Source organism: Aquarana catesbeiana, linkage group LG05, assembly GCF_042186555.1.
Source record: "Aquarana catesbeiana isolate 2022-GZ linkage group LG05, ASM4218655v1, whole genome shotgun sequence".
NCBI lineage: Eukaryota > Metazoa > Chordata > Amphibia > Anura > Ranidae > Aquarana > Aquarana catesbeiana.
The window spans coordinates 196,205,780-196,220,305 of NC_133328.1; the positions used below are offsets into that span (position 1 = coordinate 196,205,780).

General features: G+C 39.2%; 1 protein-coding gene across 5 annotated transcripts in view; it reads left to right on the forward strand.

Moving 5' to 3' along the window:
- The window catches only part of BBS9 (Bardet-Biedl syndrome 9), a 580,121-nt gene that overhangs the window by 227,878 nt on the left and 337,717 nt on the right, over nt 1-14,526 (forward strand). For all 5 annotated transcript variants that reach the window (XM_073630475.1, XM_073630476.1, XM_073630474.1 and 2 more), the window contains exon 11: nt 4,955-5,136. In XM_073630475.1, coding sequence (XP_073486576.1) covers nt 4,955-5,136 — 182 coding nt within the window. The remainder of the gene's footprint in view (nt 1-4,954; nt 5,137-14,526) is intronic.

Consider the following 14,526-nt stretch of genomic DNA (forward strand, 5'->3'; position numbering starts at 1 on the left):
AAATCTGCAACAAAGTTTGTTAAAATCCTTGCAATATACATAGATCACCCAGAAGGTAATGTTTTTTTTCTCAGCAAAAGTGGAGTTACTCTTTAAATTGAAAGATATTCAATAAAATCTTGGACCTAATGTTGGAGCAGAAAGGTGGAAATGCTTAGAACTGACTGTTTATAGCATTCCTGTGAGCTGTCAAATTTGTACAATTGTATGCATTTCTTTTTGTAGCACCTCTACCTGCGTGGAGGGAATGTTCACTTTCCCCTGTGTTTTAGCTTTAACCCAGTTGGTTAGTGACTTATGCTAATGTGCGTGTAATTGTAATAGTTCTTATCCAGACTGTAAAATTCCAAAAATAAACACAGAGGTGTGAGTAAAGGTGTTGGTGAGTGTGCAGTGGTGTGAGTGAAGAGTTTGAGGTCTCAAAAGTGCATTTTTTATGGTAAACCAAATAAAGCTCCTGAAGTGCAGGGAGAAGCAGTAAATGGAGACTGGCAATTTGTGCCAGAAGGGTTCTCACTTGATGAAGGTCTAGCAAGGGACCTGGTTGCCTATAGTAAATGTCAGATGTAAGGAGATTTGCCTACAGAGTATTCGATAAGAGGTGAGTCAATGTTTTGCAAGCTAAGCTGTGTGTATTCCTTCCACAGAGTTAGGATAGCATATGGTTGTTTTTGTGTTTGATGGTGGGAACAGAAGTATTTGCTGGCCCCAAATAATGTAGTTATCGTGGGTGAAAACAGCCTCAGATACCAGTCTGATTTTTAGGAGGGACTGATGGTTGCAGTGTGGTAGATAATTACTCCTCCTGAAAAATGGAGATGGAAACTACGGGTGGTACAGTACTGTATGTAGTGGGGTAAGCCCTGCATGAGTACAGCATGTTAATTTGGGGAAGGATGTTTTGGAAACTTTGGAGCGTAAGAGTGAGTCTTAAAGTTCAAAGGCTGAAGAAGTTAGCTCTGTGAGACAGAGCTTAAGGGGTGATCTGGAAGTAGTGAGTCTTTTAAGAATATGCTTAATGAAATAGCTGAAATTGCTAAACGTCTTCCCCTCTCAATATTGCTAGTGGCAATGGACAAAAGGGAATTTAATTCCCAATTAGATCATCCCATACCTGCTTCTGTTAAAGTGATTGAAAACATAACTCAAAGCTGAATAAAAGTATATATTTTGGTGTAAAGAAAATGTTCCATTGTGCTTGGTCAGCACATGCAGAGTAATGCTACTGCTAGACTCCATTAAATCCATATAGCTAAAAAAGCTTACAGAGCAATGTCAATGCTTAGGAGTCCTGTTATTACCCACAAAGGTATCATGCCTCAAAAATGCCCTGATTTAAATATGGCACTATGGCTTTTTAATGTACTGTTAAGAAGCTTTTGACATGTCCCTTTCGAACGTATACCAGTGTGGTGACAGCAAATGTACCTCTGACTCACATACTGAGGAGTTCCCCTTCACATACTGTGTGGGCAGCTGTTCCAGCAGATGTATCCCCAGTCTGAAAAGGCATGGGACAATAAGGATTTAGGGGAGAAGTCATTCAGGCCCTGTAGTGGGCAGCCTTATGTTTGTCAGTATAGGACTAGAAAAAGGCAAATGGGTACCCATAATGAAGGTGATAGATGGCAAAATTTTTTTGAGAAAGGGGCCAAGGGTTTCTATCCAAGTGCGTATACAGTAATTTTAGGAGAAGCTGATCATTGCTGCTGGGGTTTGTGTGCTCTGACGCACAGGTTTAAATAGGGAGGGAGGCGTGTCCCTGCTTAAAGATGCGGACAGAATCTGTTTCAGTAGAAAAAGGGTCTTTGAACATGACACTGTGTTATGTTGATGTTTGAATTAATAATATTGGGTAAAAAACCCTAAAATGCATTTTTCTGAGAGGAGTGACTCCTTGGAACACTCTATTTGAAGCAAAATCTCACAATTTACTCCAGGCCATGCTAAGTTGGCCTTCTGGTATAGGTTTTTTCATATTTTTTTTTATGTAGCACATCCTCCCTACAGTTGGCATCAACTAGCTATTATCTCATGCTTTTCACTACTTTATGTACAAACACGAACAGGTTCTCTCCTGCAATGACTCCTCCAATTTTATCCAGAGCCACACTTTCACGTTTTACATGCATTGCCACCTAAAGATAAAATCTGGTATTGTGTTTCTTCCTTTCAGACACAGTGGCTTGACTTTGTAAATCAGTATAAACAGCAGAGACACAGGGGTTCTCATGTTCCTTACAATTAAATTGTTCTATTCAGAAGTAACTGGGAATTGTGTTTAAACTTTAGAACCTCTCTATGTCATGAGAAATTCAGAATATATATATATAAGTAGTGATTATGGTCTTTTGAAAAATACTACAGATTTGATACCTGAAGTGGCTTATAAAAATATGGCACTTAGGGACGGTGGTGCTTTAGACAGCGGAATTATTCCTTGTAAAAAATCTTGTGGAAAGGTGATTGAAATTGCAGGTGTCATTTCTTGAGTGCCAGATATAGTAATACATTTTGCAGAAACAGTAGTAAGTTTTGGGCACACTGTAAATTAAGCTATATAAGATAAGATATAAATTTGGAAAAACTGTATTTTCCACAGCTTTCAGAATGGAAATGTATTTTTAGTAAATTTAATTTAATAGGAAGTGTGGCGGTAATATGGTACTCATTAGACTTGGTACACTGTGTTTCCTTTAATTAAATAGAGCAGGGTTGGTTTGTACTTTGTAGCAGAAATAGAATTACACCCCCAAAATGATTCTCTTTCAAGTCATCCAATACACAAAACTTCAATTTTTTTCATTAATAGTTCTGTGAGACCGTGGGTTATTGAAACGTAAGATTTTCTACGAAGAAAGCGCTTATTACTCTATTTTCTAAGGTGATTTTAAAAGAAATTTAGCTATTTTTTTATAGATTAATTCTGTCGTAGAAAGACTGATTTTACTGACTAGAGAATGTGGAAGAAATGTCGATGGGGTTTTATTAAACCTCATAAGTAACATGCATGCCCTTGGTGTGTTTCATCTAGAATTAATGAAGATGAACTGATCTGTCCTGTGTTTTATTTCTAGAGTGCACCAATATTAAAGGGACACTGCCATGAAAGATTAATAGAATTGCAGTTACTAAGCTTTCCTTTAAAATGTTAGTTCCCTGGCTGTCATTCTGATGTTTTGATTTCATTGCTTCATTGCTCACGGGAATAGAATAAGTATAGATATAAGCAGTTCTGACACTTTTCCGACACTCATTTAAACTATGCTTGTTCCTGGTCTGTGATTAACATACTGAAATCAGACACAGCCGGGCATCTAGCATTTTTAGAAGGAGGTCTAAGGAGGTCTGAGGGGGAGAGAAAGGATGACAGTCCTCAGTGGATTTTAATAAGCTGGGAGATGTGTGGTAGTTCTTGGTGGATAAGAAACCTGGCTGTGGTGGGGAGCAAAATGAGCCTGGAGTCAATGCAGGGAGACCGGCGTTAGGCTGCCCTGTGTGGCCGTGGTGGTATATCCAGAAATCTGATGTCTGCCCAAAGACGATGTGTCCAGCTGGAGTAGTGAGAGGAGCTGTCGGTTCAACCGCTGTGTGAGCCAATCAGGTTGCGTTTCGGAAGCTTAACCATGCCTCTATCAGCCTTTGATGAAGGAGGCATGGTTAAGCTTCTGAAACGCATCCTAATTGGCTCACAGAGCAGTTGGACTGACAGCTCCTCACTACTCCAACTGGACACATTTGGGCGGACATCCGATTTCTGGATATACCATCATGGCCATACAGGGCAGCCTAACGCCGGTCTCCCTGCACGGACTTCAGGCTCATCTTGTACCCCACCACAGCTGGCTTTCTTTTCCACCAATGACTACCCCACAGCTCCCAGCTCATTACAATCCACTGCAGAGTGTCATCCTTTCTCTCCCCCTCACCCGCTTGTGAGTTCTATTTGTTTTATAAGGTATTTTACTTAATAAATTGTGCTATATTATGCCGGTTTGGTGCTTTCTTGCCTTCCTATTTTCCAGATTGTGGATTTCCAGCCCACAAATAAAAGCAGCCTTGCCAGCACCACAGTGCCAGCCATTTCCTACTAATTGACATTTTTATTCCTATACCTTCGGGAATAAGTATTTAATACCTCTTTTTTAACCTGGTATATGACATTTTATCACAGTGTCAGCGCTGTAGTGTTTTTGGTTATGCCTCTATATCATACTTCTCTTATGACAGGGTCATTTTAATTTCCTTGTACTTGTTAAGTACAAGGAACCATATCAAATTTGTTTGAAAATGGGGACCTCTTCACCCTTAAAATGTTACTAAACTCAGGACCCTGCATTCACTATATCTGGTCTCCCACAGTACACAGAACATGGAAATGCAATTATTTGAGTAAATATACACTGCTAAATACCTTTTTTCATCAGCAGTATATAGCAGTCTTGTGACTTCTATCAGTGTCTGGATAAAGCTTGTAGGAGGGGTTTTCATTCTCTTCTGATTGTCCTATGAGGCTGCAGGACCCTTGACCTACTGTCTGGCAGTACTGATTGGCCCTGTGTTGATCACATGCACTCCCCCAAGAAAAAAACACTCTCTAGCAATACACACTGAACTGAGCATGTACAGCTCATCTCCTAGCCTCTGTTCCATCAGGAGATGGATTGGGACAGTGGAAAAAGGAGAGGATTAGAGAAGACCAGATCAAACAGCCTTTTTACACAATGCAGGGGATTAACTCCTCAGGTTCCATGGTGAGTATAAAGAGCATGCTTTGCTGCATATACAGACAGATTTTACTGTTGAGGGTTTAGTAACACTTCAATTTCCAAGGGAAATTAAAATATTTTTTTTTTGTGCTTTCTGGTCTAAAAAATACTTTGCTGATTTATGTCTTTTTTTATAATTATAGTTCTAGAATATGAGTTTATTTGCACATTTTTTTTTCTTGCAGGGACATGAAAGGGATGATAGTGACACTCAGTGACAGTGGTCAGTTACAGTGCTCCTACTTGGGTACTGACCCTTCGCTCTTCCAGGCTCCTAAGGTGGAATCTCGTGACATTAACTATGAAGAACTGGATGTGGAAATGAAAGGACTCCAGAAAATAATTAAGGAAGCTTCAAAAACACAAGGTAAAATTTTGACAAATTGCATCATAATGTAAATTCTAGCGGTTGTTATTTTTATAACTATTGCTATTTTCATTCACAACCAGTGGCGGCTGGTGGTTTTTTTTTTTTTTTTTGGGGGGGGGGCGTCAAACAACCAGCACCCCCCCATGTTGGCACAGCACGGCACTGACCGCATCCAGAGACCCCCTGTGGGAGGTCCGGCACTTGCCGGGTTGTGGTGGTGTCTCTTGTGTGTGGGGCTGTGGGCAGTCTCTTGTGTACGGGGCTGAGGGCAGTCTCCTCCTATGTGCGGGGCTCTGGGCAGTCTCCTCCAAAGCCTGTGTCTCATGTGCAGGCAGCAGCGGCGGTGGAGGATGTCATTCCGGCGCGTGTCTCTCCAGCGCGTGTCTTGTCTTCCTAAGCGCCAGGCATTCAACAGGATAGCCTGACGCTTTGGCCAATTGGGAAACTGCCTCCTGATTGGACTAAAGGAACTTTAGTGTGAAAATAACTAAAAATTCATTTGCTATGGTCACACAATTGGGTGGGATCGGGGCGCACTGTCTGTGCCTCGAGCCCACCCTTTTTTGAAACCTATCAGAGCCTCTGGCTCTAATCAGGTGCTTCAAAAGAAACCGCCCCCACCAAAGGAATCCATGCACCTGGCATCCTGAAATGGACCAGACGCATTGATAGGGGGCTGCGGCAGGGATATGGGGGCGGAACCTGTGCGCCCACAATGCACGGGCCGCCACTGTTCACAACCCTTGTTTGCTGTTATTACGGTGCAAGAAATTGGGAGCTTGTAAGAAATGTGGTGTAAAGTTGTGACATTTGGTGAAATAATGTATTCAAAATGTTGTCATGTTTATTAATACTTATTATGTTACACATTACATCATGTAACATGTTATAGTACTCTCTACACATAATACCTTGGTTTACCAAAAGAAATCCCAGTAAGATCATTTGAACATTAGCATGATTTGACTATAAGTATCAAAACTTAACTTACAGTAAGTAATTTATGCTACACTAATTTAATATTTCTGGAATTCTAACACATTGCTACATATACGGTATGTGCTTTTATGTTTGATTTATTCTCCTGAAAGACGTAATATAGTTCTAGTATAATATAGATCTAGCTCGACCTGAGTTGTCAGTCTGGTAGATCGAAATATTATTTAAATCAAAATATTATTTTATTCTATTCCTATTATTTATAATTATTTTTACCTTATATCGACAGAGAAGGGTTTGGAAATTTCTATATATGAAGTGTGGTGTAGAATGTTCTTTTTCAGTAGGGCAGTATATATTTTTTCTATGTTTTACTCTTTATAGGTGCACATGCCAATAAAAATGTGAATAATGAAATGGTATCAATTGCATCTGCTTTCTTCAGCCCCTTTCTTCCAATTTACAGTATAGTGAGCATAAGTTACCAGCACGGAAACAGAATAGAGCCTGCTGGCACAAATAAAGAGTTTGAAGTCAGAACAAATCTGGTGTTCGATCCCAGTTACTCATGGCATTGGCTATTCTCATATTAGCACATTGGCATTCTATGTGTAGGAAAGTGTAGCCCCTGTGTGACTTTCTGCAGAGAATGTTAAAAATAATAATAAAGCTTAGTGCTATATCATCTACTTCAAGAAATGGAAGTGATGAATGGTAGCTGGACTTCAGCCACTCCAATTTCCCTTTTTATTTAAAAAAAAAAAAGAGATAGCAGCCTCAGCCTGACTCACTGATGTTGTCTTAAAGGTTCTCCAGTTGGACAGTAAACATTATTAAAGCAGGCACCAGATTTAACATTTTGTCTCAACAACATGACACACTGGGAGGCACGAGTCATGCCAAAAGAGATTTTTTTGAAAATGGTCTTGGATAAAAAAAATTAAAATACAAAGTAAAAGTAATTTAAAGTAAAATTAAAGTTAAAAAAGTTTAAATTTTTAGGTGTACATGAGAAAAGATTATCCTATCTTATGTAAAAAATTGCATCAGAGTTTGTAATTAATGCATTATCATTGTAGCTAAAAGTGGTTATATTGACATTCTAGAGCACTTTTGTCCTTTCAAATAGATTTTGTAATGCCAACATGTACCCTATTGATTCATGTGAAGTGTGATTTTTATTGATAGCTATACCTTAAAGAGGAGTTCCAGTCTGTAAAAAAAATAAATAAATTAAAAGTCAGCAGCTACAAATACTATAGCTGCTGACTTTTATTATAAGGACACTTACCTGTCCAGGGATCCCGCAATGTCCAAGCCGACTCGTCAACTGGCTTTGGGTGCAGGCGCCAGCATCTGTAGTAAGGGTAACAGAAAGTGAAGCCTTGCGGCTTTACGGCCTATTTCCTACTGCTCATGCACAAGTCGCGCTGCGCTTTCCGAATGGTCCCATAGTCTTCTGGGATCTCTGAGTGTCCCAGAAGGCAGTGGGGGGGAAGGAGGAGGAGCCGGAAATGACGTAGGTCATCATGTGGCGATCTTACCAGGAAGTGGGAGCTGTTACCTGTCAAAACTAGGTACCCCCCCCCCCAAAAAAAAAGTGCCAAATGTGGCAGTGGAGGGGGGGAGCCCTTTTTGACAAGTGTACACAAATATGTGGCCTCACTGAAGTGGCTCCTACTCTTGTGTTTGTGCTGGGAGATCGAGGTGTCAGAGACAGCTCTGGGTTCTTGATCACAGGATCACTGTGATAGCCTGTAATTGGCTATCACAGTGATCAGTAACTGTACAGCTTACCCCTATGTTCTATCTCCTTTGAATGGAGAAAAGATATATTGAAGGGAATTTGATTGAACTGAGGCAGACAGAATCTGAAGCAGAGGTGTATGGCAACCAATCAGCTTCTTTCTTCAGCTTGTTCATTTAAGCTTTGAAAATGAAAGATAGAAGCTGATTGGTTTCCATTCACAACTGCTCTAGATTCTGGCTGCTCCAGTTTTGATAAATCCCTCTCATTGCATCTTTTTTTACTTGCTAGAAGAGAAGTATGTCAATAAAAAAAAAAAAAAGTTGTGTAAAAAATAAATAAATATAATCTAGATAAAATAGCTAGATCAGAGATAGGGACAAGATTAGGGTCAAATGTCAGGGCTGGTGTCATGGTGGATTTGATTTAAATCACTAGTAAAAAGGCTTTATGTAAATCAACTCTATTTAAATCATAATTTTTAAAGAGCAACTGTCATCTCTGTCCCGCAGCGGCTTCTCCTCTGACATGCTGTTGACTCACTAACAGTCCCATTCACTTTAATGGTACGGCTGGTGATACGGCAGTGACACAACAAGGTGAGGGACGTGGCGGTAGCTGGTGAGTGGATGCCCGCTAAAAGGTGCTGCCATGATGGATCTGAAATGACAGGTGCTCTTTAAATGCAAGCACTTATTCTTGCTGGTAGTTAGAATCTTTAATATTTGCAAACAAAATGAAGGTTTACTATTTAGAATAATAAGCTGTCAGGTTAGTAAAACAGTGATATCAGAACCGATTAAATCGTAGCCTTTGTAGTGTACATAGATTTGCAAAACAATGGGATAAAGGAATATTCTTGAACTTTGTTTTATCTCATGGTTACTGTGAAATTGCATCAATGCAGTGCATGTTATCTCGGCGTACAGAGCTTGGATTCATTGAATGAGTTTACCAAAAATGGAAATATTGCAGAATATACTACAGCCTCATGCTACATAACTCCATTTCATGCTGAATAAACAAAATTATTAATGCATCTTAAATAGAAAACTATCTTTAGAAAGCATCTCCAAAAGCATTTTATTAAAATAAATTTGATCAAAAATCGAAAAAGATCGAAAAAAACATTGTCAGTAATGCCCCGTACACACGATCCGAATATCGTACGACTGATCGTATGACCGTTCTCGCTAATAGTCGCAAGTAGAAATTGAATAGCTAAAATAAAGTCACGAAAATTCTCGTACCACAGACAAAAAAAATTGGAAGTGATGTCACGTGTTGTAATGTATTTGTATTGTATTTTCGGACGACAACTATACTAACTAAACGAAAATCGTACGATCTGGAATCTTACGAGGAAAATTTCCGGGTATGCCTGATCGAATAATATCGGATGAACGGTTGTGATCGGCTGTCGAAAGTAGTGTACACAAGAACCGAATATCGTACGATGCTTCCTCGGACGACCGTTTTTGTACGATATTCAGATCGTGTGTACGGGCCATTAGTGTCAATGTGTAGATAAAAAAAGTATAAACATACTATTGTTTCTGGGTCTTATTATGGGTATAAACTTCAAATAACATACACATACGTGGTATTGTTGTGATTGTCAGGAACAGGAGAATTCGTTTTGGGTTGTTTTTTGGTGGTGGGTTATGGTAATGGCAAGAAATATACAGCTAAATGATAAGAAAAAAAAAACACAAGGTTATCGTTTACCACCAAATGAAGGCTCAATTTGCCCTGAAAAAACAAGTATAATTCATCTAGATACACTAAGCAGTTGTAATAATGTTTTATGTTTGTTTTACCTTCATCATGGGGTTAAGCACAATAGTTTAGTAGCGTTAATAAACAAAACCGCAGGCAGCACATAGAGGGGGTCCTTTCTTTATAGCCCAGGATTAGCTTTCCAAAGTTAAAGCTGAATTAAAGTCTCTGTCATTTCAGGTGTATAAAAAAATACAGAAGATAATACAGTTCTCTATTCATTAACACAGCTACTGATATCAGCCTCCTGCAATCCCTTGTTATGCAGAGCTTAGACTGGGAGAGGGAGAAGCAGCACAATAAGGATTGAAAACCTCCTCTCTGGACTCCCTGTCCGCCGCTCTGTTCTTCTTTCCCTCTTTTTGCCTCCTGCTTTATTTAACAATCTCCCCCCTTTTTTTTTGTTTTGTTTGCCCCACTTTTGATGGGCGCATCTGTCTCCTTTGCTTACCTTAGCCCATGAGTCTTACGGCTCAACCATTATGCATTGGTCCCTGACCTGGGTCGGTGGATCATGTTTTTTTTTCATCTGTAATTTATGACACATCTTTTTCTGTGTTTTCATGAATTATGTTTGATGTTCATATCACCTGCATGGAAATGTTATATCTGTTCTTTCTTTATATGCTAATAAAAATCATTGTACCAGAAAACCTAAAGCTAAATAACCCAAAAAAATAAGGAATCCCTTGTAAAAACACACATTTGTTTTGCAGGATAATTTGAATGATTGCTTTTAAATCTGTTCAATTTTAACCACTTGCCGACCAGCTGCTGCAGTTTTACTCCGGCAGAATGGCACAGCTGGACGAAACGATGTTATGTTACGTTGCTTTGCCCTGTGGCCACTAGGGGCGCACCCGCTGCTCGCCCCCCGGAGCCGATGCGAGTGCCCAGCGGGCGCGATGACCGCCTGGCTCCCGCAATCGCTCGTGACACACCGAGAACCGGGATCTGTGTGTGTAAACACACAGATCCCGGTTCTCTGAAGGGAGAAGAGACTGATCGTGTGTTCATACAAATTATGAACAGCGATCTGTCATCTCCCCTACACAGTCCCCTCCCCCCTTCAGTTAGAACACATAGAGGGAACACAGTTAACCCCTTGATCGCCCCCTAGTGTTAACCCCTTCCCTGCCAGTGTCATTTACAATCAGTGTATTTTTATAGCACTGATCGCTGTATAAATGCCAATGGTCCCAAAAAAGTGTCTGATGTGTCCGCCATAATGTCGCAGTCCCAATAAAAATCGCAGGTCGCCGCTATTACTAGTAAAAAAAAAATAATAATAAAAATGTTTTAAACCTATCCCCTATTTTGTAGACGCTATAACTTTTGCGAAAACAAATCAATATACGCTTATTGTGATTTTTATTACCAAAAATATGTAGAAAAATACATATCAGCCTAAACGGAGAAAAAAGTCTCTTTTTAAAAAAAAAATGGGGATATTTATTATAGCAAAAAGTACAAAATATTGTTTTTTTTTTTCAATATTGTCGCTCTTTTTTTGTTTATAGCGCAAAAAATAAAAACGGCAGAGATGATCAAATACCACCAAAAGAAATCTCTATTTGTGGGAAAAAAAATCAATTTTGTTTGGGTGCAGCGCCGCACGACCGCGTATTTGTCAGTTAAAGTGACGCAGTGCCGAATCGCAAAAAATGGCCTGGTCATTCAGCAGCCAAATCTTCCGGGGCTGAAGTGGTTAAATAGGACAACAAGATAGGAGGCAGACTAGGGTGCTCACTATATCACTATCTCCATTATGCACTATTGCGCTGTGCATGCCGCAGCCCATTACATTCTTAAAAACTGGTCCAAGGTGTGTAGCTGAGGAAGCTCCAAGATATTCTCTGTGCTCAATGGAGCATAGATAGCTTTGTGATAGGAGGAGACAGATCATGTGACTTTGACACATGACAATAGATGGAAAAGAGACATTTTCTGCATAAAGTAAGTTTATTGCTGCATTTACAGTATGCTTTATCTTTTATCTGCTCAGAGTTAATCTTTAATATTCATCAGCATATTGTATGAAAAATTAAAAATTTTAGGCAGATGATACAATAAACAGTTATGAAACTTTTGTTTAAGTAAAGTGTTCACGGATTTTCACTTTTTTTTTTTTTTTAAAGCGCAGCCTTTCTTTTAGTAAAGATCTGACACAGTTAAACTGCTACAGTCCTCAAAACCACTTGGCTTTTGTTCAGTAATGGTTTCCTATGCCGTGTGAATGTAATTAACACTGGTCTTCCCCAGAGGTCCCAATTTATGGGACAGTAACATTTTGCTGAGATGTCTTGCTGGGATTATAGTTGGTTCCTTTTAAAATGCTTTTGAAATTAAAGTATAATATGATGGCTTGTGATTTATTTTTGTTATTTTCCTAGTTAAACTACTTTCAGCAGACAGCATCCTTGAGGGATCAGCATTTATTATGGTTGGTTTATTGTAGCAGAAGTTTGTTGCAGTAAAGCTGACAAGGTTCCACAGAGTGATAGGAAATATTATTATTTACAGTTTCTTCTTGTTCTTGTTCTGATTGTTGAAAATAAGGGTGAGAGTAAAGCCTCGTACACACGATCGGATTTTACGCAAACAAAACCTCTGACTTTTGTCCGAAGGCATGTGCCTGGATATTGTCTTGCATACAAACAGCAAGGAATTGTCGGCCAACAAACACGAACGTAGTGACGTACTACGTCGTTTTTCAGCCCTTTAGCGCCACCCTTTGGGCTCCTTCTGCTAATTTTGTGTTAGTAGAAGTTTGGTGAGTGTTGATTTGCGCTTTTCATTTTGCGCTTTTCATTTAACTCTTTTCAGTTTGCACTTTTCATTTCGTGCTTTTCAGTTAGTTCAACCAGGTTCGTCAACCAGACATGTTGCGGAATCGGAGGCGATAATGTGTTATTTATTATTGGCCTTGGAGTTATTGCTTTGACCCAAGTCCAGTCCAGAAACAGGATTTCTTGGACCAAAAATTGGTTGCTTTATTAATTGTGACCAATTATGTCATATGCCTTTGCTGCGGGAGCTCCAGGAGAATTATCCAGATGATTTTCGGAATTATCTCCGGATGACGGACTCCTGCTTTCACCAACTCTTGGCATTGTTGACCCCCTATATTAAGAAGCAGGACACATGCATGAGGCTTTTATTTTATTTTTTGGTGGAATAATGATTTGATTTGGTATATTTTCTATATTTTTGGATGCATAGAATGCACTTTTTGGTTAATTTCTATTGGCAGTTAGCATGTCTAATTTTATTTGTTTTCTTTTTTTAATACACAATAAAAAAATTGTGGAGAATAATACTTGGCTATGTTTTTTACTTCAAATGACAATCTGGGAGTAGGCAGTTACATTTAAAAAAATACATTTTAAAATTGACAAGGAACACCAACATAGTTGTATCTTTGATCTTTAAAACTACGGGATAATGGTGCTGTGGTTTTTCCACGCCAAGGTTTTCCGTTCTGTCACCTGGTTACACTGCAAAGGCAACTACAGGTGTGGTGCACCGGGATGTTCTTGCTGTAGCCACATATGTGGTGGGAACACATTTAGCGCCTCGACCAACCATAGAGTATACAACATTGGGTCCTTTTTCAATTGCAACACTAGCAACATAAGTTATTTGTGCGATTTGTGACATGCAATCTGTGGACAGGACCACAAGACGCCTTAGAGACCGGTTTCAAGAACACATTTATAGTGTGCACAAAAATCTGTCTACCAATGTGGCTAAACATTTCAATAGGTGCCACAATGGGGACAGAGCAGCCATGCAGGTTCAAGTTATTGAGAAGGTCAAGCTTTCGAGGCAAGGGGGTGATGTTCTTCGCTCCCTCTGTCGGAGGGAAGTCTTCTGGATTTTTCACCTACAGACTCGCATCCTGCTCGGGCTCAACTTTGAGTGGGATGTTAGCCACTTTTATGAGTGACAGGTTTGTACTTCCCTCCATACTTTGGGGACCGACACATTTGCCTCCTATATATTATTTATATATATATATATATATAACTTTTTTTTTCACATTTTCATTTTTTTTCGTATGCGTTTATATGCTTTACCTCTCACCTCACCACCCTGAACTAGGTCCGATACCTTTACATTTATTTTCATTTGCTATTATTATTGTGTGCGGTATCTCTTGAGCCACATTTATTTCTTTATACATTATTACATATTCATATCGCAATTGCTATGCGATCGATATTGGCCGGTGCATGGGCATCTCTGGACAGTATTGCAGGTCTTTGGGCTTCGGCATACCACGCTGTAACTGCAGGTAATATATTGGGTCTTGTGCCCTGATTGTGTCCGGCTTTATTTTTACGATGGTGCTTGTATATTATATATATATATATATATATATATATATACATGCTATACATGCCTTTCACCATTTGTGAATGGATTCTTTTATCTCTACCTCGGGGATTTCTATGTAGATACACTGGATTGGGTTCCACTTAAACTTATTTATTAATTTATTATTATTTTGTTATCTTGTTATGTCTATGTATGTACATTTATATAATTTTTCTGTGTGAATGAACTATACTTGTCCTTATTTTCACTATTATTCTGCCCTTTCTCAAAATGTTTTTAATGGTATTTAGTATATGTATCACTATGTGTGTATGTGATTGTCTGTCCATTATGTTGCATGTGTTGCTGAGATTTCTCAGTGCATGCTGACTTGGACCTTCAATCTGGTTCTTTATTTTAATCACCAATTGGAGGCTCTTACAGGCTGAAGCTTGATCAGGCTGTGTTGTATTACTGATTAGCACCACCCCTGGAACACCTGTATCTACTGGGGCGGTCTATTTAAGTTCTATCAGTTTTTTCAGTCATTGTAATGATTAAGCACAAGATGTATGTGTGAAACTTGTCTACGTGACTATCTG